At 41.1% G+C, this 25410-nt stretch overlaps 1 protein-coding gene across 4 annotated transcripts in view; it reads right to left on the bottom strand.

The window, feature by feature from the left end:
* Positions 1-25410, bottom strand: part of PLXNA1 (plexin A1) — a 257688-nt gene that overhangs the window by 199338 nt on the left and 32940 nt on the right. For all 4 annotated transcript variants that reach the window (XM_063426252.1, XM_063426255.1, XM_063426254.1 and 1 more), the window contains exon 3: positions 19684-19866. In XM_063426252.1, coding sequence (XP_063282322.1) covers positions 19684-19866 — 183 coding nt within the window. The remainder of the gene's footprint in view (positions 1-19683; positions 19867-25410) is intronic.

Here is a 25410-nt window from a genome sequence, read left to right as displayed (position 1 = left end):
GGCAAACGGCCTACAGCGACACACAAAGAACAATTAAACAAATCTGTTTAAATCAATAGATGTAAGTAAATCTTTATTCATTACGGAACAAGATTTTTGCTAAATTAATTATCTTTATTAATAGCATGCAGACGTTCAATAACATTGCATAAACAAAGAAGGCCAAATGGAATGTAAAAAGTCCAAAAATAAAACAGATTCCAGTTACAAAGGACTAACAAGCCTAAACCAAGACCATAATCATTAAACAATGGGGTTTGTTCTCTAAACCAGATGTTTTCAAACTACAGTTTCCATGATGTGTTGACATTCTAAAGGCAAGCAAAGCATCTTGGGAGTTGTAGTTTAACATCTGGGAAAGAAGTGACAATATTTGCAAACATTTTAAATATGAGCTTTCTAGGTTTTTTTGCAAGTCATTTGCAATTTACAGCCGATCACTATTTAGTGAATAACCAAAATGCCTTGCACTGGTGAGTGAAAATTCAGCCCTGACGAGTGTGTCATGAACCTTCCTGGCTTGAACTGACTAGTAGCATAGGATCTGTGACATTTTTAACCCAGATTAATACGCATTTCCGATCAACCCATAAGGGATCATAGTTATTGATGACGAGAACAGAACGGCATCCATACTATTCATGTTTGTGTCCAGCGGCAGTTTTAGGAGCTGTGTCTCTCCAACTCATGTGGTTGGTCAAAACTGGACATGGCATAATACATTCTTGCCGGCTTTAAAAGCAAACAAGTAAATATTAAAAGATCATTCTCAGGCTTAAATGGACACTATAGGCACCAAAAGAACATTAGCTTAATGAAGCAGTTTTGGGGTATAGATAATGCCCCTGCAGTCTCATTGCTCATAAGTGCACTCATCTGGACCATTGGCGGATCCAGGGGGGGGGCAACGGGGCAATTGCCCCCCCCGAGATTCTCCCCTGCCGGCTAGTGCAGGGCTGACATTGCCCAAGTGCCAGCCCTGCATTGTGCCTGCAGACCGGGAGGGAGATCAGTGATCAGTGATCTCCCTCCCCGGTCCGCAGGCACATTACTGACAGCCGACCGGCAGGGGAGGGAGAGAGGACCCGGGAGCTGTTACCTGCAGCTCTTCCGGGTCCTCCTCTCGCGAGATTTGGAGCGTTGCCGCGGTTACCACGGCAACGCTCCAAATCTCGCGAGAGTGAACTCTAGCCCTGGAGCGCGGGCTAGAGTTCACTGGAACCACTGGACCACCAGGGATTCCCCACTGGGACCACCAGGGATCCAGAAATGTCCCCCCTCCTCCTCAATAAAGGTAAGAAGGGAGGGGGGACATAATATATTTTATTAAATACTTTTTTTTTTTTTAATTAAAAAGCCTCCCTTCCCTCCTCCCCTCCCCCATACACACTGCCCCCATACACACTGCCCAACATACACTGCCCCCATACACACACTGACCCCATACACACTGCCCCCATACACACACTACACACACTGACCCCATACACACACTGACACCATACACACACTGACACCATACACACACTGACCCCATGCACACACTGACCCCATACACACACTGACCCCATGCACACACTGACCCCATGCACACACTGACCCCATACACACACTGACCCCATACACACACTGACCCCATACACACACTGACACCATACACACACTGACCCCATGCACACACTGACCCCATGCACACACTGACCCCATGCACACACTGACCCCATGCACACACTGACCCCATGCACACACTGACCCCATACACACACTGACCCCATACACACACTACACACACTGTCCCCATACACACACTGTCCCCATACACACACTGTCCCCATACACACACTGTCCCCATATAAACACTGACCCCATACACACACTACACACACTGACCCCATACACACACCACACACACTGACCCCATACACACACCATACACACACACTACACACACTGACCCCATACACACACTGACCCCATACACACACTGACCCCATACACACACACACTGCCCCCATACACACAAACACTGCCCCATACACACAAACACTGCCCCCATACACACACTGTCCCCATACACACAGTCCCCATACACACACTGTCCCTATATACACAATGTCCCCATATACACACTGTCCCCATACACACTACACACACTGACCCCATACACACAAACACTGCCCCCATACACACAAACACTGCCCCCATACACACAAACACTGCCCCCATACACACAAACACTGCCCCATACACACAAACACTGCCCCCATACACACACTGTCCCCATACACACACTGTCCCCATACACACACTGTCCCTATATACACACTGTCCCCATACACACTACACACACTGACCCCATACACACACTGACCCCATACACACACTACACACATTGACCCCATACACACACTGACCCCATACACACACTGACCCCATACACACACTGACGCCATACACACACTGACGCCATACACACACTGACCCCATACACACACTGACCCCATACACACACTACACACACTGACCCCACACACACTGCCCCCATACACACACACACACACACTGCCCCCATACACACAAACACTGCCCCCATACACACAAACACTGCCCCCATACACACAAACACTGCCCCACAAACACTGCCCCATACACACACTTCCCCCTTACACACACTGACCCCATACACACACTGACCCACAAACACTGCCCCACATACAAACACTACACACACTGACCCCATACACACACTGCCCCCACAAACACTGCCTCCATACACACACTGCCCCACAAACACTGCCTCCATACACACACTGCCCCACAAACACTGTCCCCATACAACACTGTCCCACAAACACTGTCCCCATACACACTGCCCCGCACACACTGCACACCTATACACACACAGTGCCCTACACACCCTGCTGCCCCCCCATACACACATTGCCCCAAACACACACACACGACCCCCCCATACACACAGTGCCCCCCATACACACACTGCCCCACACAGACATACAGTGCCCCCCCATACACACACTGCCCCACACAGACATACAGTGCCCCCATACACACACTGCCCCCTAACACACACACTGCCACCCTTACGCACTCACACTCACTTCACCGCTCACACACACACTGCACCTTTCACACACACTTCACCCCTAACACACACCACTTCTCCTATGCCCTATATCCCAGCAGACCCCAGGTAAGTTGTCAAACTGTTCTTAAACGGTATGACTACTTACTCCGGGGTGGGATCCTGGCACTACTGGCACCATAACTACTACACTGAGCTGTAGTGGTTATTGTGCTAGGATTATTTTTTTTAAATAATCTACAAGTGCCCCTCCCGAGATCAGGCTCTGGATCCGCCACTGATCTGGACACGACACCAGACATGTATCACTCATATTAACCCCTTTAGGACAAAACCTCTGGAATAAAAGTGAATCATGACATGTCACACATGTCATGTTTCCTTAAGGGGTTAAAAATACCATGACATAACAGGAAAGAGTTATATCAGCTAAAAAAAAAATAAAAATAAAAATTCCACTTTGAATTAGGGCAGGGGTGGGGAACCTTCGGCCCTCCAGATGTTTTGGACTACATCTCCCATAATGCTCTTACAGGCATAATGCTAGCAAAGCATCAAGGGAGATGTAGTCCAAAACATCTGGAGAGCCGAAGGTTCCCCACGCCTGAATTAGGGGATAGTGTAAACGCACGTCAATAGACCTTAATATCCTTTAAGCCTGCAAAATACATTGTTTGTCCCTGTGACAATCAATGGAATCTATGACCTAGAGCAAATATATCAGAGTAAATCAAACAAAAATACACATTACAAATGCAATATATCGCTAGAAAGAAAAATATTTTTTTTTGTAATTACACTGTACATTTTATCTTCCTCTTTTGAAGACTCTGGAATAACAAAGGAACACAGCTATGGCTATTATCTAGCTATTTTTTTTGAAAGAGGAGATATTAGGTTCCTCTACCCTTAACAGCACGGTATAGGGTAAAGCAACATAAAGCATCATGACACGTTACAAACATGCACGTCACTGTTATATACGGCCTTGCAGTCAGGATGCAGTATTGAGCAACTTCACTAGACCTGTGTGGTCCAAAGTACCTTTTTGCATTGAGTGACCGCATTTCCCATTTAACATAAGGGAAGCATTATAATAATTAAAAAAAAAAAATCATCAAGTACATCAGTGATTTTCAAGTAGTCGTGCAGTTGAAGTTTCCCATTAGAATCCCAGTTAAAGGAGCCATCTGGTTACCATACCCTCTCCATTCACAAGGGATTGTTCTGTTGTGTTAGAGAGATCTATTCGTGATGCAGAGTAGGAAAGCAGTACCTAACAAACACCAAGAACGCCAATACACAAAGAGGATGATCAGAATGTATGGTATTTATTATAAGAATACAGTATGTGGATTAGAATGCGTAAATAATTCAACAAACGTGACTCCACCCATGAGATCGTAAAAGGTGCTATTTTAAAACGTGGTGTAATTGTGGCTGCAACCTACCACTTTAGTACAGAATGCGTTTCAATTATTCCACAAGGCATGGATACGCATGGATTTTTATAGCATAGAAAATTAGTATCATGCTTTAAATAAAGAATTTAACTGGGGAGATCAAAAAGGGGGGAAAAATTCTACTCGTTATGAAAATATACGGCATTAATTGTAGCTTACAAGCTACAATTGCCCAGTAAAATCAAAACATAATGCACATTGCACATGTGCACATAATCATCTGTTAGAGGTTAAAGACATATCATGAAATGAAAGTGTGAGAAAGGACTTAAGAATTTAGGGAAAGTGGGTAAAGAGGCAAAAGGTTAGAGGGAAAAAATGAAGGAATGTTTGTAAGGGACCAGGTAGAGTGTGAAATTAAGGGGATATACAATAAAGGTATCAGATACAGATAGAGCATAAGACTCCATTTTATGAGGGCACCAAGTGAGATGAAACAGAGCCATAAAAATTCTTGACATTTATGGTGTGATTGCAAAGGCTGCTGTAATAGCCTTAAAAAGGGATTTCAGTTGTGAGACGTGGGGGGGGGGGGGGGGGGCTTGCTCTAGTGCAGACAGACACACATGGTTGGGAAATGTGTGTGTGTGTGTGTATATATATATATATATATATATATATATATATATATTTATTTATTTTTTATTAACCTCTTTTTTGCCACAATTAATCCGACAGTGATAAAAAAAAAAAAATTTAAAAAAAAGTAAGCACGCCATGCTGTAAAAGGCCGCAGATACAACACACACATGCAGGGTTATTAACTAAACTCTGAATTTTTAAGAATTAAATATACCGTAAATGGCAAAACAGAGACAAAAACAGTCAAGTTTTGACTAAGGCAGAGTTGGAGAATTTTTCCACATAAGATATTTTATGCTTAAGTGTTTCCATCTAAATGTAATTTGCGGATTTATTGAGAAACCCTGAGAGAGATTGGTTACTGTAATACGGGATTCTGGAGATGATCTAATCATACTTTCTGCCACATTCTCCTGATGTCTGACTGAGCTTCATAGGAAATGCAGTCCGCCATCACTTGAACAAATGTCAATGCTTGCTATTCTCACTGCTCTAAGCACACCAAATCACAATCTTTTCCTTTGTGATCTCAAATGAGTCAGTCTGCCTCTTTCAGAATTCTATAAACCAATAATCACCATGTGCTTTTTCTCCAAATAGGTTACACCATATAGCAGAATTTTACAAGACAAATGGCAGCATGTACCGCGTTTGATCCTCTTCAAGAAATCTCTAGACAAACGAAGGTAGACTATATAGGCAACCTCGTAAGTGAAAATCACCCACTTACACATTTACCGCGGTTTACAATGCAAGTTTTATTAGCAACAGACGTGTAAAATGGGTGTCTTAGCTCACCAACATTAACAGTGCAGTATTAAGGGTCACGCAGTGACATAAATGCTAACAAACAGACTTGTCAGGTCCTTAAAGGGCTCAGTAAAAAAAACTCACACCTTTCTGCTGTAAAGTATGGCAATAAATAGATACCGACCCCATTATATCAACATGATGTTCTTCTTAAAGGGATACTACAACCAAAATAGAAGGTTCTAGAACATGAAAGCATATTCTAATATTCAGGGATATAAGTTTTCTTATCTTAAGCTGCAAATGAGATTTGACATTATAGTTTGGTTTTTCAGTTGGTATTTCGTATCGGCCCTGCTCTGTACAGACCCAATACTAGCAGCAGGGGTGTATTCTCCGCGAAGCTGACAGGGCATTTGCCTTGGGCGGTACTTTCTGGGGGTAGGCGAAAAAAAGCCACCCCCCAAATTGCTCTGGCAAATGCCTTGACAGCCTCTTGTCCTGGGGGGCCCAGGAGCTGGTCATCCCAGGCCCCCCCGAGGCTGGCAGCGTGAGTTTTGTCATGCCTAGGGTAGCACAAAACCAGGATACACCACTGGCAAGAAGACAATGTTCTAATTTACTATAATCAAGTCACATAAACTTAAACAACCAGGAAGAGGCACCTGAAAGGTAGATATAGAGAGCTACCGAAAAGTCACATGTCTCTTGCCAGTCTAAAGGCTACTCCAATATACAGATTACAATTATGTAGTGAGTCAGGGAATGAGTCGTTAAGGAGTTAATCACCAGGCTGTACCAGAAGCTGTGAGAAGCCAAAAGACAGCCTCAGCCTACTTTAGACAATAGTGTCCTGCGTTGGCGTCAACACGTTTCCGGGACACTTTTCCAACTCTCATTCCTGACAACTGTCCTCACTAAAAGTCACTTCCTGTCCCTGAAAATCCACACAGCCCGAGATCAGTGATTCACTTCCATGTTCTGCCCACAATGGCATTTAAAAGACAACTACTGATCAGATGTTTTTGAGAAGACTTGGCAAACAGGGAGGGGGATGGGGGCGGGGGGGGAGGAGGGGGTGGGTAAAGAGGACTAAAAAGAAACTAAAGTGTCATTTGAAAAAAAATGTGGGGAGTTCTTACAATACGTTTTTAAGATGTGTACAGCTAGCTTCCATTGTGCAACCTTTTCCATCTATCTCCTGGTACAGGGAAGTAAGAACTGCATTAGTATTCTTGAAAACCCATACACACCACTTAGAACTGCAACACACAGTCAGCTTCTCGGAAAGGAGTGCTCTCCGGGCTTACAGAAATCAATTGAACAAGACTGCAGGGGCAAGGTGAGGAGGCCTTTGATGCCAGTGTTAGAGGGTCTGTATGTAGAGACTGACCAACACCACATACAGTCTGCTCTGTAGAACCTACTGTATATACTCGAGTATAAGCCGAGTTTTTCAGCCCATTTTTTGGGCTGAAAAACCCCAACTCGGCTTATACTCGAGTCAAGGTCTGTATTATGGCAATTTGCATTGCCATAATACAGACTGGGGGAGAGGGGGGCTGGCAGAGCTTACAGTGTAAGCTGACAGAAGAGCAGAACGGACGGCGCAGAGGAGGAGAGAGCTGACAGGAGCTGCAGGAAAGGTAAGTTACAGCTCTGCCAGCCCCCCTCTCCCCCCCACTGAACTGCCACTGGACCACCAGGGAAGGAGAGCCCCCCTCCCTGCCATATATCAAGCAGGGAGGGGGGACGAAAAAAAAAATATAAATAAAATAAGAAATAATAATAAAAAAATAATAATAAAAAAATAATAATAAAAAAATTAATAATAACAAAAAAAAGGGGTATAAGGACCACTATGGGAGGGGGGGGGGGGGTATAAGGACCACTATGGGAGGGAGGGGGGTATAAGGACCACTATGGGAGGGAGGGGGGTATAAGGACCACTATGGGAGGGAGGGGGGGTATAAGGACCACTACGGGAGGGAGGGGGGGATATATGGACCACTATGGGAGGGATGGGGGGGGGATAAGGAACACTATGGGAGGGAGAAGGGGGATAAGGACCACTATGAGAGGGAGGGGGTGGGTTAAGGACCACTATGGGAGGGGGGTATAAGGACCACTATGGGAGGGAGGGGGGTATAAGGACCACTATGGGAGGGAGGGGGGGGGTATAAGGACCACTATGGGAGGGAGGGGGGGGGGTATAAGGACCACTATGGGAGGGAGGGGGGGGGGGTATATGGACCACTATGGGAGGGATGGGGGGGGATAAGGAACACAATGGGAGGGAGAAGGGGGATAAGGACCACTATGAGAGGGAGGGGGTGGGATAAGGACCACTATGGGAGGGAGGGGGGGGGATAAGGACCACTATGGGAGGGAGGGGGGGGGATAAGGACCACTATGGGAGGGAGGGGGGGGATAAGGACCACTATTGGAGGGAGGGGGGTATAAGGACCACTATGGGAGGGAGGGGGGGTATAAGGACCACTATGGGAGGGGGTGGGATAAGGACCACTATGGGAGGGAGGGGGGGTATAAGGACCACTATGGGAGGGGGGGGGGTATATGGACCACTATGGGAGGGAGGGGGGGGGATAAGGAACACTATGGGAGGGAGAAGGGGGATAAGGACCACTATGAGAGGGAGGGGGTGGGATAAGGACCACTATGGGAGGGGAGGGGGAAGTAAGGACCACTAGGGGAGGGGAGGGTAAGGGCCACTAGGGGAGGGGTGAGTCAGGACCACTGGGGGGGGGGGGGGGTGAAGGAACACGGGGGTGGGGAGGTAAGGACCACTGAGGGAGGAGGGGGGGAAGTCAGGACATATGGGGGGGGGGGGCGGCAAAAAATGTTTTGCCTACGGCGGCAAATATCCTTGCACCGGCCCTGCACACACTGCATTCACACACTGCATTCATACACACACACACTGCATTCATGCACACACACACACGCTGCACTCATACACACACACATACGCACACACTGCATTCATTATACACACACTGTAAATAAATATTCAATTAATATATTTTTTTTAGGATCTAATTTTATTTAGAAATTTACCAGTAGCTGCTGCATTTCCCACCCTAGTCTTATACTCGAGTCAATACGTTTTCCCAGTTTTTTGGGATAAAATTAGGGGCCTCGGCTTATATTCGGGTCGGCTTATACTCGAGTATATACGGTACATATCCTGCAAATAACAGGAAGAAAATACGTCTTGCTCACAATTAACTCCCAGGCCTCCTTAACCATGTAAAGACATACCATGGAAAAGAACATCATTCATATGTTGGAAGACAGATATACTCATGTTTATTTATCCCTTTAAGTGAATGAAGTCAACAGTAGCTTAGTTATTCTCCCCCTGGCCCCAATTTGTTAAGTTAACTCCTTTGTGTATGATCACTTTCTTAGTTTGAGATGATAACGCTTTTGCCTTACATAAAGGCGTTAACAAAAGAGTTATTTAAGGAAAAGCAAACTTAACAGTCCTTTTTTTTTTTAAATGTACTTATTCGTTCTATTGTTACGAACAAGGCCACTCCACTCCAGGAATGCATGTTGAATTGCTTTGATTAGTGAAAGGGTTAAAATCACTATTTGTCTTTACTTGACTCAAAATAATGATTTTATTTTTAAAAATCAATTTTAACCACCACCCACACTCATTCTAGTATAAAGCTGCCACCACCAAGACAATTGGGAGTCCTAAATTACCCCAATTAATTTAAATTAAAAACCCACAAATCACAACTTGGCCAAAAAGTCTATGAAACCACAGCACTATTACATGAATTTCTTCTGTAACATGATTCTTACAATACTTTTCTTACAGAGAAAGCATTAATTTAATAAAGGAACATTTATTATAAATAATAAAATATACACAGTGCATAGAAGTAATATTACACACAAAGTACACCAAATAAACACACAAAATAAAAATGGAAAATATTAACAGGAAAACCTTATCCTCCCTGTTCTAGCGACATACCAGTATTTCTGTCCCAAGAGAACTTTGGTGAGGAAATGGACATGGAAATTCACTGCAAATTTTGTTTGAAAATGGATTACCAAGTTTTTGTGGTTTTCATTAGAGATTAAATAACTTTTTTAGTGAGGGGTGCTTTCCCAGATTTATGAGGGACAATTCATTTACACCAAACCTGGCTAAAAATGTACATATATTTATGTACATATGCTTCTGATCTCTTTGTCACCAGATCCAATCTTCCACATGAATCCAGAAAATTAAAGGGACACTATAGTCACCAGAACAACTACAGTTTATTGAATTTGTTCTGGTGAGTAGAATCATTCCCTTCAGGCTTTTTTGCTGTAAACACTGTCTACATTACAGCCTAGTGATAACTTCATTGGCCACTCCTCAGATAGCTGTTAGAGATCCTTCCTGGTCATGGCTGCCTAAAATGCATCCAAACATTTACTGTCTCCTCCCTCTGCATGCTGACACTGAACTTTCCTCATAGAGATACATTGATTCAATTCATCTCTATGAGGAGATGCTGATTGGCCAGGGCTGTGTTTTAATCATACTGGCTCTGCCCCAGATCTGCCTCTTTGTCAGCCCCAGCCAATCCTATGGGGAAGCATTGTGATTGGATCAGATCACCACTTCTGATGATGTCAGCAGACTGCTTGCTTTTCTGAGGCAAACAGCATGCAGAGTTACAGCTCCAGGCTTGAATACAGTAAGATGTTGCTATATTTATGGAGGCATGAGGTGCCCAGTGGGGCTAGATGGTGGTTTTAACACCATAGGGTCAGGAATACATATTTGTGTTCCTGACCCTATAGTGATCCTTTAAATGTGAGATCAAACATACATATACATATACATATATACATACATACATACATATATATATATATATATATATATATATATATATATATATATATATTTCATAAAACGTGTATATAAAATAAAACATAATGCCCCCAAAATAAAATCTGAAAACACTTTCTAAACTTTGGGTGAATGACCCTTCACTGTAAGGAGACAGTTTAGCAGTTTACATATAATAACTACTACACAATGCTTGCTGTAGACTAGAGGTTATGGTCCTAGTAGATTTTCGAGCACAATATCTTTGGTTCTGGATCAATATTTACTGGTTTAAAAAAAAAAAAAAAATTGGGGAGGTACCTGCACCCTGCTGTACACATTGCAAATGTTCAATTGTCTCCATATTTGGTTGGAAGTGATAGACTGAGCCCATCTTTATGGCTGGAAATACTCCTGTGAGCAAAACCTTGCATGAAAGGGTCTCTCTGAGCCACATAATTTTACACCATTGCAAAGGTTAGGGTACACAGAGCATCCTGCACAAACTGACTTAATTGGTGCAATGCACTTCCTTCCATACACACAATGCCATACAGACACCATAGACTGACATCTCTCTCCTCCCCCTTGCTGTTCTGTTGAAAGTCCAACACACAGTTGCACAACTATTATTTTATTATTTATATAGCGCCAGAAAAATCCATAGACAATCAGCAGCTCAAAAGATTGCTCAACAAAGCCCAGATCACAAAACTGAACCGGACTGTCAACAGGGTGATAGCAGGTCACATATGACTACTATCAGCTTGTGCAGCAGCTCCTCTCATCCTATCTGATAAGATAAACAGAGTCTGAGGTATAAACTACATATCCCATAAACAACTGCATTTGTCATAAGTTAAAGTTTTACATTTTTTAATGAACTATCTATATAATGCACTAAAAACGGAAACACTTAATTCCAGCATAGTATATCCATTTAAGTATATTTGTGCAGTTTGTGATGCTGCACCACACTCTCCTACATGCAAAACGCTGAAGATGCAGGAATTTGAGAGCCCTTCTCGTGAAATGCATGCTGTATGTCGATATCTTCCTCCGCAACTTCCATCACAAGCTCTGTAACACGGAGGAAGTCAATAGAGGATATTCTAAGAGGGCCTGATTAGATTTTCCTTGAAAACGGTTGTTCTCCATTTAATAGGAGCTGCTAATGGACAGGAGCTGGGGATAGTAAGGTGGATAATGAAAAGGGGGCCACAACCTCTTCTACAACTAAGCACTTCTCCTGCCAAGATCTTGTCTGTGCTACCCTTTGGATTCATGGGGTATATTGTGTATAATTGGTATGGATAAAGAGCAAACACTACGGAAACTAACAAAATGCCCCTGCATTCATTTTCCTTATATAGAACCCCCATTTGTATGTGCGTTTAAAACCATAAAGATTACAAGTGACAAAGACACAAGATAAAAAACAAAAAAAAAAAACATTTCAGTGCAAAATTACTGAATACTGCAAAAATAAAAATTCTAAAACAGACAGACCTTGTTTCATTACATTAATGCAAAAAAACTGGGCCTAATGTATTCTTGTATTCTCAGCTGCTACATTTGACTCGTGTTAAGTGTGTGAAGAGTGACAGATTCACAATTACCGTATATGCAGGCAAAACACACACATCATTTCAGATCAAGATCTGGAACTGGTGGGATTGCCTAAAACGATAGCTTGTGGAGCTGTCCCCCCACCTCTCAGGAACCAATGTACACATTGTCAATGTGCCAAATGTCCCAGAGCGTTTTAAAACAATGGAAGGTTACTGCAATTCATTCGCAATACTTCACAGAACTGTGAACACCGACTGTTAGCCAATCAAATTTAATCACTAAATAGGGATTGTGGGAAATAAACAAGGGGATTGCAAATATGAAATTGAAACGGAACTCATTCATTTTTCTAATTTTGTGATTTGGGCTTTAAATGTGCAAATTTGTTGTCAATTTTCCAAAGAGCATTCAAGTAGCTCTGTTCATCCACAATATGAATCCACAAATAGATAGACATGTCTTATTTAAAAGAGAAAAAAAGAAAAAATGCCTTAAACTGCAGGTCCACATCTGAGTCTCACAGAGTCGACGCCACTTTGTCCATCTAAATGCTTTTGCCACCATCAGACTAATTAGTGCTAATATTTCCACTTAAACTCATGCAACAACTAGGACTGACTTAAAGGAATGATAATGTTTAAAAGTCCTGAACAGGTAGTGAGGAATGAAGGGCAATCGTATAAACTCACTTTACTTTACTCATTATTTCAGGAAAGTCAGTCTGAGGGTGACAGGAGTAAAGATCCAATGAAGCTAAAAGCCCACAGACTGCCTAACTCTGCAAGAAAAAAGAAAAAAAAAAGAATTTAGAAATCAAGAATAGAAGGGAGGGAAAAAATAAAAAAGGTGAGAGAAAGACAGACAGAGCCATCAGCTGCCCAGTTTCTCATAAATACCCAGCTGGCTCCTCTCCAGTTGTTTTCCAAGTCTCCAGTTAGAGACGTGACAGCTCACGGTGATTGATTAATGTCCCTGGTAGCTTAAAAGTGTGAACAGACATTTGTTCACCACATAATGCAGGCATTATACCCAGCCTTGCTTCTAAGTGCTCTGTCTTGGCACCCTGCTAGCATTACGCCAGGCACCATGGGTCATTACATAATGCAGCAGGCAGACTAGTTTACCTGTCCGAATAGCACCCTGCAAACTATTTTACCAGGAGACAGTCATTTTACCAATCTCGGACTGGCTTCCTGCAAAACACATCCCATGCAAAAAATAAATTTAAAAAAAATTCATAAATATATATATTTATATATTTTTTTTGCTGGGCATTTTATAATTTATTTTGCAGACTATTTTACCTTTATGAGTAGCACCCATTTCACTGGACCCCAGGACTCATTCAATAGAGTATTATAGAGAGCATTTTACCAGTGAGTATTGCACAGAACCCCATCCAAAATACAGCTCAAACCCAGTTTAATTTCTAGCTGTGGAGCTAGACTCTTTACTCTTAAGCTAAGCTGTCTGGCTGGAAAAAAATTGAAGCCGTACACATTGAAACATTTTTTATTAAACTAGCAAAAACCATGACGCTTGAAATACCTGGGTTTACCTGCCGGATTTGTTCTTACATTTGTGTTCTTTGCAATAAGAGACTATGGCTCCTATAAAACATTAATTCCTTCCACCAGCCTGCAGCTTCATTCATAAGGTATTCTGTGTTCTGAGCCCATATTGACTTTAACCCCAGGCTGGTGCCGAAAGAGCTTGAGGAACTGGTATCACTGCCAATTCAATGTATCCCCTTTCAACACAGACCTGGGATGCCCCACGGGAGGGCAGCGTACAGGAGAAGGAAGTCACACCAAGTACCTCAAGACTATCACATAACTGATGAACCAGCAAGAATGTTTTTCACGGAAGCCATGGCAGATGCTGGCCGTCACCCAAGACGACTTGCTGTATCATCAGAAGAAAGCATTGAGAGACCAGAATGCTAACTGGAAGCTAGTAAAGGCCATGGCAAGAGTAAAAGAGACATGCTCATAAGTAGAGACATGAAAAGCGAAAGTTTATAAACCACATCTGCAATTAAAGTTCTCGCACAAACCCTCCCCCAAATTTTTTTTTATGATTTATGAATTGTGAGTAGAAATGGTCAATTCAGATTCTGAATAGTATTATGACATTTTCAGATAAGGGGGGCTTAACCATATGCCCATACTGTAAATAAAGAAATCATTCTATACCAAGAGTCAACTATTAAAAGAAAAAAAAAACACATTATAAATCCATAGAAACATTCGATTACAATGCTTGCAAATGACAGATAAAGCATATCAATATCAGCAGGAACATTGTCAATCCATAGAGAGATTCGGGTTAGCTGAAGTGTAAACAATATTTTCATAACCTTTTTTTTTTTGTCTAGATCTCTAGTAAATTCTATACTAACACTGAAAATCAGCCTAGAAAAAAATGACATTAGAATGGCCTAGAAATAGTGCATAATACAAATATGTATACACAGGAGGTAAACCTTCCAAAATAAAAAGTTATTTATTTGTAAAATAAAAACAAAAACAAATTGCATGAATTAATACTCGTGTTCCAGAATTGACAAAGGAAATGCAAATTGGAATATCAGAGATTTTTTTTTTTATTTATTTTTTTAACAATTCAGCAATTTTGGCCTATAATGTGGAAATGGTGTGATTTCGTTCTCCACAATTCCCAGTTAAGGCGAACAAACCCTTTGTTGTAATTTCTGCAAAACGCTAGGTCAGACAGGGTGAAGGGGGCAGACTTCAGGAGAACAGAGAGGTGAAGCTAGCAAGTATAATCAGCCAATCTCCGAGGGAAGGGCGAGTGGACTAAAGCAATCAAGCAGAATTCAGGCTTCATAATTGAAAGTATCAGTCTCTCCCTCTTTCGACATTGATCTCACTTTGTTCCCCCCTTTCTTTCCCCCACCAGCTCGGATGCACTAAAGACCTATTAAAATCCTGCTATTTGGAGTTCAATAGCAGGAGAAAGAATCACTGAAATGTGAGAACTGCCACCGTTTGTCACTTTAGATCACATATCGATCCGTCCTGTCATCTCCCCCTCTTCCATTCACCAATGTATTCACAAACTACAGTACAATATTTATACCTTTGGAAGTACATTAGACATACATAGATACACTATATGGACAAAAGCATTGGAACACACCTTTTATTGAATTCAGGTGTTTCAATCAGACCCATTGCCACATGTGTATACAATCAAGCACCTAGCCATGCATTTATACACATTCGTAAGAAAAAAAAATTGGTAGTTCTGAAGGGCTCAGTGAATTCAAGCTTGGTACTGTGACAGGTGCTACCTTTGCATGTTCGTGAAAGGTCATCCCTGCTAGACATTCCACGGTACACTGTAATTGGTATTATTGGAAGTGGAAGCTTTTAGGAATGGTTGCAACTCCGTCACAAAGCAGAAGACCATGTAAAGTCCCAGAGCGGGATCACGGAGAGATGACACATATGGTAAAAAAAGTCACCAACACGCTGCTAATTCCATAGCTAAAGAGTAGCTATGGAGTGGTGTAAGGCATGCCACCACTGAACTCTGGAGCAGTGGAAGCCTGTTCTGTGGAGTGGTGAATCATGCTTCTCTGGTTGGCAATCTAATGGGCTAGTTTGGGTTTGGCAGATTCTAGGAGAACGTTACCTGCCTGTCTGCATTGTGCCAACTGTAAAGTTAGGTGGAGGAGCGATAATGGCATGGGCCTGGTTTTCAGGGGTCAGACTAGGCCCCTTACTTCCAGTGAAGGGAAAACAGAATGCTTCAGCATACCAAGATATTTTAGACAATGCTATGCTTCCAACTTTGTGGGAACAGTTTGGGAAAGGCCCATTTCTATTCCAGCATGACTGTGCCCCACTGCACAAAAGAAAGTCCATAAAGACATGGTTGGATGTGTTTGGTGTGGAAGAACATGACTGGCCAACACAGTGCCCTAACCTCAACCTTCATTGAACCCCTTGGGATGAATTGGAATGGAGATTGTGAGCCAGGCCTTCTCATCCAACATCAGTGCCTTACCTCACAAATGCTCTACTGGATGAACGAACAATAATTGCCACAGAAACACTCCAAAGTCTTGTGGAAAGCCTTCACTGAGGAGTGGAAGCCGTTATAGCGGCAAAGGGGGGACCAACTACATATTAATGTCTATGTATTTAGAATGCAATGTCGTAAAAGTCCCTGTTGGTGTATTTTAGAAGAAAAAAAAAAAAGAGAAAAGGATTATTTTCTCATGAAATTAGATATAACTAATTTTATATATCTAGTGGACGACTAACAGAAAAGAAATGTAAACCTTTTGTGTAAAAAGTATAAATAAAATAAAAATGTATACATTCAAGAAAAAAACTATGCAAATGTAGCTTGTGATTTCATTTGAGGCAGATTAAATAGGACATATTCTTCTCGTATGTCACAATCTAGGTTTCCATGATAAACTATTAAGAATAGGTTCATGATAGTGGAAAAATGTGCTATGTTCATAATTTTGAAGTAAAATGAGACTTGAGTCGATTTGTAATGTGTACAGTTCCCATCACTGACAATGAGAGCTGAGATATAACAATAGCCAACATTCTCAGCACAGGAAGAGTTTAGGACAATAATTCCATGTGCAGTGTGCATTCCTAGGGCTTCTCTCAGCTGGGGTAAATGCCAGATCTATATTGAGATTCTGCCTTCCTGCTACGCACTGGCTTCCTGGCGATAAGAGACGCACATGTGCAGGAGACACACTCCTGCCTAAACACAGGACATTTTAACACATTCACTGCTTAGGAAGGCTAGACGTGCATGCTTTGTATCAGTGTTGTCATCTTTATTGATATCTTATAACTAAAGGAAATTGGAAGATTGTATAAAAATTGAGCAACTGCAAAGAAATTGGCAGGAACATTAAACTGGTTTCCATGGCAATTGCTCTTGTAGAACATCAAACCAATACCGATGTTTGCAATAAACATGTTACACAGATGTTTATAAACGGCTTCTATAATCCTGCGAAATTGGATCATGGGAGTCAGAGTTCAGATTATAAAAATAAAAAAAATATTTGATGGAGAGCCATTAGTAGGCTACCAATGAGAAGGAAATTAAACAATCTAGCTGAAATAATTCATGCAGAGCTTTCAATTTGAAAAAAATAATTCTAATTCTTTTGTTTATATAGTTATATACATTTTTCAAAAAGCTGATCAATGAGTGGAGACGCTACACACAAATAGTTGTTGCTAATTGGAAACGAAAAGATGCACAAAATAGTTACGCTGATAAAGGTCATAAGACTTTCGCTGCAACACCAGAAGCAACGGCGCAACAATTTGTAGTAAGAATCACGGGAACAAAACAAAAGAAAGTAGACATGAGATTTTGGCACTAAAACATTCAAGGAGTTTGTTGCTGGGATAAGGCAGCAGACAAAAATCAAGCCATGGGAAAGTTAAACAGCAAAAATTTTTAATTATCCATCACGCTAAGCGATTTAGAGAAAACTGGGAACCATGAACTTTAACGAAAATGTAATGTAATGTAAAATTAAACCAATTTAAAATTACTACAAACGCTCTACATAATTAGTAGCACATGCAACGTTCAGGAGTCATATCAACACATTTAGAAACCCGACTATTTTATTTTATTTTTGAGACCATGGAAAGATTTTTGGTTCCATCCATAGAGGTTTGTGTAATTTTTAATATGATTTAGCAAGTAACTGTATGTGGAAGACAAAGAAGCCTACATAGCCAAATGTTACTGAGGCAATAAATCCAGTATTATGATGATCTCCCAGGTGAGAGATTTCCGGTGTTGGGCTTCAAGAAAAAGGGGATAACTACCAGTTTTGCCATTGAAAAGTGAAAGGGGACACTCCAGACCGCTAAACAACTTTAGCTTTCGGAAATGCTTTATGTGTGAAGAGGTCCTCTTATTTTGCAGAAATTCTTTAAATTAACCTGCTACTGCTACTTCCTAGTTTAGTTAACTCAGTGGAGCTAATCAAGAGGCAGCAATTGCCCAGAGCACCTGCCTTGCAAATATGTCTCATTGAGCTGCATTGAGAAGTCTGAGATTGGACAGCCACAGAAAGTCTGGGTGTGGTTAGAAGGGGAGGGCTTGCAAAGGCAGCAGACAAGAGAAAAACAAGTTTTACAGGCTGTTTTTAGATATAACCCCAATCAAAAAAAACTCTCAATGAAATGCATGCATGTTTTCATTTGGGGTATATCTACTAAACAGTGATTTTATTTAGTTTGTATTTGGGTTGTGGCATGTCCCTTTAAGCTTTAATTATCAAAAGGTCTTATAAACAGAGATGTTGAGCCATGATTCAAAACATGGTAAGGAGGGCAACATATCTGGGGCGGAGAGGTAGATTAGTGTGTTAGCATATAGATCATTGTGAAAATGAAATGAATTCTTAGTTTGCCTGTAGTAATTATGAAGATGAAGAAAAGAAAGGTTTTTAGATGATCTAGGGGCAAGTGTAAAGGAGCAGGAGCCAGAAAATGTAACCCTAAAAACAAGAATCATAGAAATTGGAATTGAAATGAGGAGAGTGCTACAGATCCTACAAAAAGTTTACAAAAGAAGAGGTTGGTCATGTGTGTCAAAAGCAGAAAAATGGTCCAGAAGGAGGGGTAGCTACAGTGGTCTTTCACTTTACTTGTCATGTGGCAGTTTGACATATTGGTACATTTGGCAAATAGATCTGAAATCAAGGACTGCAGCTGGACAAATGCTCTGGATATATTACAAGCTACATCAGTGCTTGTTTGACCTCTGGCAGGTGAATAAAGAGAGTAACTCTAAACTGCACAGAATGCCCTGCAGGAAAGGAGTGTAAAATAAAGGGAGCAGAGAAGCAACAGAAGATTTGGGAGACAGGTGAACAAAAGGAAAAAGTAGCAATTTTCTAGATTTTCCTTTTTTTTTTTTAATGCAGTTTTTTTTTTGTTTTTTTAGAATGAATGACAAAATGCATTGTTCTCAAGAGCCTACAACCTGTCACGGAGAGAATGAGAAGTGACAGGTGGTGGGTCTTTCCTCCTCTCTATCGTTACATCCCAGATCTGATTAGTGAAATCGCTATGTGCCACTCATTTAAATTCTAAAAAAAAATTGTTGGATGAAAAAAAATAATCTTAAATACATTTTTATTTTTAATGTTTAAGTGAATACTAAAAAGCTGACTTGAAATGAACTGTCTGCATGGGCTATCTCCCAGCAACAAGCTTTAAACCACTGAAACACATCGCAAGGCAAACCGTGGGTATTTAAAAGGGACGCAAAAAAGGAATGTGCCTACATCAAACAATTGTGTATTTTCTTACCTTTTTCAGTTTTCCACTGCGAGTTCCAGCAAACACAACAGTGTGTCCATGGTAGTCATAAGCAGCCACTGAAGTCATGCCATCGTCCTTGTCTACAAAAAGAGGTGTTCCTTCGATAGTGACAGTTCCGCCAAGTGGCTGGTTAAAATCCTGACCACAGAAGTTGTCGTCGATCTGCAGAGGCTGTAGAAAGGGGAGGGGGTAAAAAAAAAAAATGTATATTTTAGAATTGTACATCAGAATAATTTGTGCTTTCTAAGTTATTTAGAGTTTCCATCAACTGTAACATAATTTGTCTGTCAGGGAGATTTTATTGGTTGGTTACTAACCAACCAGAGCGCTCTTGGTCATATTGCAAGGCGTAGAAATTTTCCCACACTCTGTAATACCGGTCATAGTGTGGCCTATAGGAGATTGGGTTTTGCAAAAAAGTAATGATTGTTCAGGCACTCATGGTCAATCCAGTGGGCAGATTTATTGGAGCAGATTCAAAACAACATTTCGTCCCACAACAGGGCCTTTGTCAGTGCTTGATAAAGGCCCTGTTTTGAGCCGAAACGTTTTGAATCTGCTCCAATAAATCTGCCCACTGGAATGAACTTGAGTGCCTGGACCATCATTACTTTTTTGTAATTCAAATTGTGAGGATTGGCCAACCTCACGTCCGGTTGCACCCTGGGATCCAGGAGAGTGCGCTATCCGTATTGGTAATTATGTAGGAGATTGGGGACCATTAGCCACTGAGGGGGAGGGGAGCACTTATTATTCGGTGGGGTGGACAATGGCATAGTTATTAGGCTATGCTGGCAGGTGAGGGCACACTACCCCCCCACCCCATTATACTTATCAAAGCCCCAACTGCCAGCTAGGATGGGGGATCAGTGGACAGGACATAGCACTATGTTCATTCCCCCACTTGTACTTATTAGGTCCCCAACCCACCAGAATGTATTGGGACAGGAGGAGGGCACACTAGGTCCCCCACAACATATTATACTTAGAGCCCACACCCACCAAGCATGGGTCGGTATTGAGGGGATAGCTACCCCTTAAAAATTTATAGTTGCAAACGGTTGCTGTGTCCACTCAAACATGGGGGCTATGTCCCCATGCTAATTCTCATGGGGCTTTTCTAGTGGCTAGGCAGCCTTGCTAATTTTAATATTTAGTAGAAAGCAGTGGGGGCATACGGAGTTAAAGACCTCCATTGTAGCAATATGTTGCAATACTGTAGCTAATGCGTTCAACAGGCAAATAGTTATTCAAATTATCATTCACTTGCAAATAGCAACTGAATGATCAGCTTGTTTGTGCTGGTTCCCCATCTACCTATTGTTTCTGTATCATTTTGTAAAGGTCTTATTTATTGTTAAATTTCCCTCCTTTCATAATACTGTAAAATGCTGTGGTATAAGTTGATGCTATATATATATATATATATATATATACACATACACACATACACACAAATAATAATAATAATAATTTGCAATTCCGGTGCTGAAGATTAGTTCAGATGAGGAAAAACTAATTTCCTCATCCGAACCAATGTTCCAGAATCGGTCAGATTGCATTTGGCTTAACTAAATTTTATAATTGCCAATGCAGGCAGAAATCGGACGAGGCAGAGCTCATAGGGGCGATGACTGATGACGTCGGATTTTAGCTCAGTCTGACCGAGGATGTATGAAAAGGCAGAGTAATTTAGTGTTCTGTGAATGTCAGGGATATATTTTCAGGCATTTTACATATAATACATTATATATATATATATAGGATTCTTATAATAGAAAAAAAATGCTAGTGACACTTGTCCTTTAAGTAACTGGAAAAGGTTCACATGTTTTGATGACCTCACAGAAACCAAACTGAGCAATTCATAAAATGTCTTATCTTCCCCAAGGTCCTAGTTATAGAGGATGTACCATATTTTTTTGTGTGAGTGTAATAGACTCACAGCAACTAAAATAAATTTGTTTAGAAATAAGATTTCTGGGTCCAATTATAAAAAATATTTTCAGTTACATAAAAAGGTATCAGTAGTTCACAATTTGTCTTGCCAATAGCCATTCTAAAGGAAACTAAAATATTACAGCAATGTTCAGTAAACAAATCTCTGTAAATGAACAACTTAAACGGATGCTATAAGCACAAAAACAACTTTAGCTTAATGAAGCAGTTTTGGTGTATAGATCATGCCCCTGAAGTCTAACTGCTCAGATCTCATTTAGGAGTTAAATCATTTGGTGTATACAGCCCTAGTCATACTGCATATGACTTGCACAGTCCTCCTATACACTTCCTGAAAACAGAACCTAAATATTCTAGGTACCTTTATTGCCGTTTGTTTCATCTAGAATGTCTGATCTCCTGCTCTGATAACAGCCTTGTAGAGCCTGAAAGAGCCTCATATGTGTGATTAAAGTTAAATTTACAAAGCAGGAGATAAAAACTTCTAAAGTCAATGGAAATCTCATTGAAAAGTAAAATAAATTTCATGCATGCAAACCTTTTTTCACACGTCCCCTGGTCTGCGTAAACAGAAACTGAGTGATAAAAACTCCTAAATGACAGAGAATTAAACAGTTACACTGCAGGGGCATGATCTATACACTAAAACTGCTTAATTAAGCTAAAGTTGTTTAATGCCTAGAGCAGGCTTCCCCAAATTCCGGCCCTCCAGATGTTGCTGAACTACAACTCCCATGATTTTATGAACGAAATAAATAGGCGGAGAATCATGGGAGTTTTAGTTCAGCAACATCAGGATGGCCGGAGTTTGGGTAAGCCTGGCCTAGAGTATCCCTTAAAAGGGTTATTCCAATCATCATAACCACTAAACCTTGCTGCAATGGGGCAAATCATTTTACAATGGCTTGCCTACTTACCTGGCCTTGTCAGGCGCCTGGTTCCCTATGAAGAAGGGTTTACAATATCTGGCTTCTGCAGAGCAGCAGAAGCTGGATGTGGATCTGGCCGCTCACCAATTGGCTGAAAGAGTCAGTTGACTGCTCTCAAACAATAAATGAGGGTCCGTGCATCTAAACTTTAATAATAAAAACAGGTACTAAACAGAACAGAAAACTGTAACTTAGTCAGAAATCACTAACTAGGGGACAAATGGTACCTCATTCTATAACTATATAGACTTGATATAGCACTACCAATTGACCAGCCTGCGAAACACTCATAAAGGATGAATAATATTGCTTTAACAATACAAGAAAATGAAACATTTTTTGGTTACTTAAAACAAAAACTTACACTCCATTAGCATATTAAAATAATAATTTTAAAGTTATATGTGTTTTAATGCCTATTTATAGCTTGGCAAGTGCTTCTAAAAACTAATATTAAAAGGTACACTATAGGCACCCAGACTGCATCACCTCAATAAAGTGGTCTGGGTGTCATTGTCCTGTGATTTTTAACCCCGCCACGTAAAACAATGTTTACATTGCAGAGTTTAAATGCCTCTAGTGGCTGTCTCACTGAATTCCAGGAACTTACACTGTTAACATGACACTATACCATTTAGGAATGCACATTTGTATTCCTAAAGCAATTAAATGCATAATCTGGGCATTTAATGTAAATCTTAAATATTCCATATCTGTCTCGTGATGATCAATCATCAATTCAGAAGCTGCAGATTATTGGGTGTTTGCAAGAACACAAGAGACAAATGCCCATGACACTTTTGTTCTGTATTGTTCTATATGTTCATTAAACTTTATTGCAGGGTTCGACAAATCCCTGGAATTTATCAGCCTGTTGAGTGTTGGCAGCATGGCAAGAAAAGGTGTGTGAGTGTGTCAGTATCAGTGTGTTTGTGTGCATGTGCGTGTCTTGTCAGTGAGAGTGTGTCAAATAAGCAAGTTTGTGTCTGTCAGTTAGTGTCTGAGCTTGAGTTGACCACCGAACACCTTCCCCCACCTCCCCGAGATCACAGGGTGACTGCCACTAGAGGCGTTCCTATGCAGTAATGTAAACACTGCCTTTTCTCTGACCAATTCTTTAAAAGCTTACACATGGAAAGAAAACCTTTGCTGCCACTGCTGCAAAATAGTCTGATACAACTAACAGCCTGCAAAAGATTGCATGTTTTGAGTTTGCACGTTGCTGTAAAGCAAGGTTTAAAAACCAAGCCTGCCTAATGTGCTAATTGACAGAAACCAGCGCTGCTAACCGCATGAAAGTAGGTAAAACATTATCTGTTATCTAAGAAGAGAAATCTAATGAAAGAAAATACAGTTACTTTAAAGTGCTGGTGGGGCCTGGGCTTCCGGTTACTGCTGATCATAAAGACAAGGATAGGTCGCCAATGCCCATCAACCTTTTAAATGCCCTATCTGCCTTAACGGCGTGCACACTAATGATGCAGAAAACATTAATGTGTTGTGTTGTACACAGGGAACGCTGCAGTATCTGCTTTATTAATCCTCCCCCAAGACACGAGTGAGAGCTGACCAGATGTTTGTGAAATACAATTCATATGATGCTCAGCCAGCCTAAACAATAGTTAATGTCAGACTATGACCATCACAGAAAATGCCATTCACAGACCTCTGCAATGTCTGAATTAGCCATCAATGGCCTACACAGTAATGTTGCACTGTTTAAACATAGGAGTTAATACGGTGCATGATTCGAGAGCACACAGCCTCCGAGCGACACAAGCTCATCCAGTCAGTTTTAAGAGGGGGTGGCAGCTATGGAGTTTGGAGTTGGGAGATCCTGTGAACCGTGAAATCACTTTATATCACCGCTATGGAGGGACGTTAGATGTTGCCACAACAACCACAGCTCCAGTACTCCCTTTCCCTCGCCTCCCCTTCTCGGCTGACAGTTCAAAGGGTTTAGGGAATAGGAAGAAGTGACTGTGTAAATGTAAAGATTAGGCTATGCCAAGGGGTTAATGCGAAAGTTCACTATGGCCCTAAAAGCAGAGAATGAAGAAAAATAAAGATAGAAAACACAGATGCAGAGCAAATTATAGAAAAAGCTCACTGGTGTCTGTATTAGTTTGCATGACGATTGGGCTTTATAGAGGTATATGGCAAATGTATTTACATCCGGATAGGTCTGGTAGAGGATTGGTATTTAATAAGCACATATGCTTCAGGAATAAACAGACAGAATTATTCAACTAAATTGAAAATGTCAGGACTATGGAATTGCAAATTTTAGGTAAGAATAGAACTAAGAAAAACAACAACCCGTATATCAGTTATTTTGGCCTATAATTTTAAATTAACAGGCCAATTCCAGGGTATCAAACAACCACGGTGGAGGTGGAGTGAATGTAAAATACTACCTCTAAATTGTATGGCACCTGCTGAGATCAGGTCACTTTTTTCTCCACTAAAATTATCCCTTTACTCCAACTATAAAGGACAGCATAATTTGAACCACACACCCCCCGTGAGCAAGAGCCGCCTTAAAGTAATTCTATGTAAAACGCTCATGAACAGGACCCAAAAGTCATCAAAATTGGTCCCAAGTCTTCTGGCTGTTAAGGTCAAATATATTTCAGCCTTTACAATTCTCTGCTCTTCAGCCGGGAAAGGTGGTATATAGATAATATTTAAGTCCATCTTTAATAGCCCTGTAACAAATCATGTTTGTCTACTTGCAAGTACATGCTTTAAAAAAAAAGAAAGAAAAAAAGAAAAAAAAAAAGAAAGTAACACTGGCCCCCTATGAGCTTGCAAATTATTCTGTGCA

This window comes from Pelobates fuscus, chromosome 7 (assembly GCF_036172605.1).
Source record: "Pelobates fuscus isolate aPelFus1 chromosome 7, aPelFus1.pri, whole genome shotgun sequence".
NCBI classification, from domain to species: domain Eukaryota; kingdom Metazoa; phylum Chordata; class Amphibia; order Anura; family Pelobatidae; genus Pelobates; species Pelobates fuscus.
This window is presented reverse-complemented; position numbering and strand designations above follow the sequence as displayed.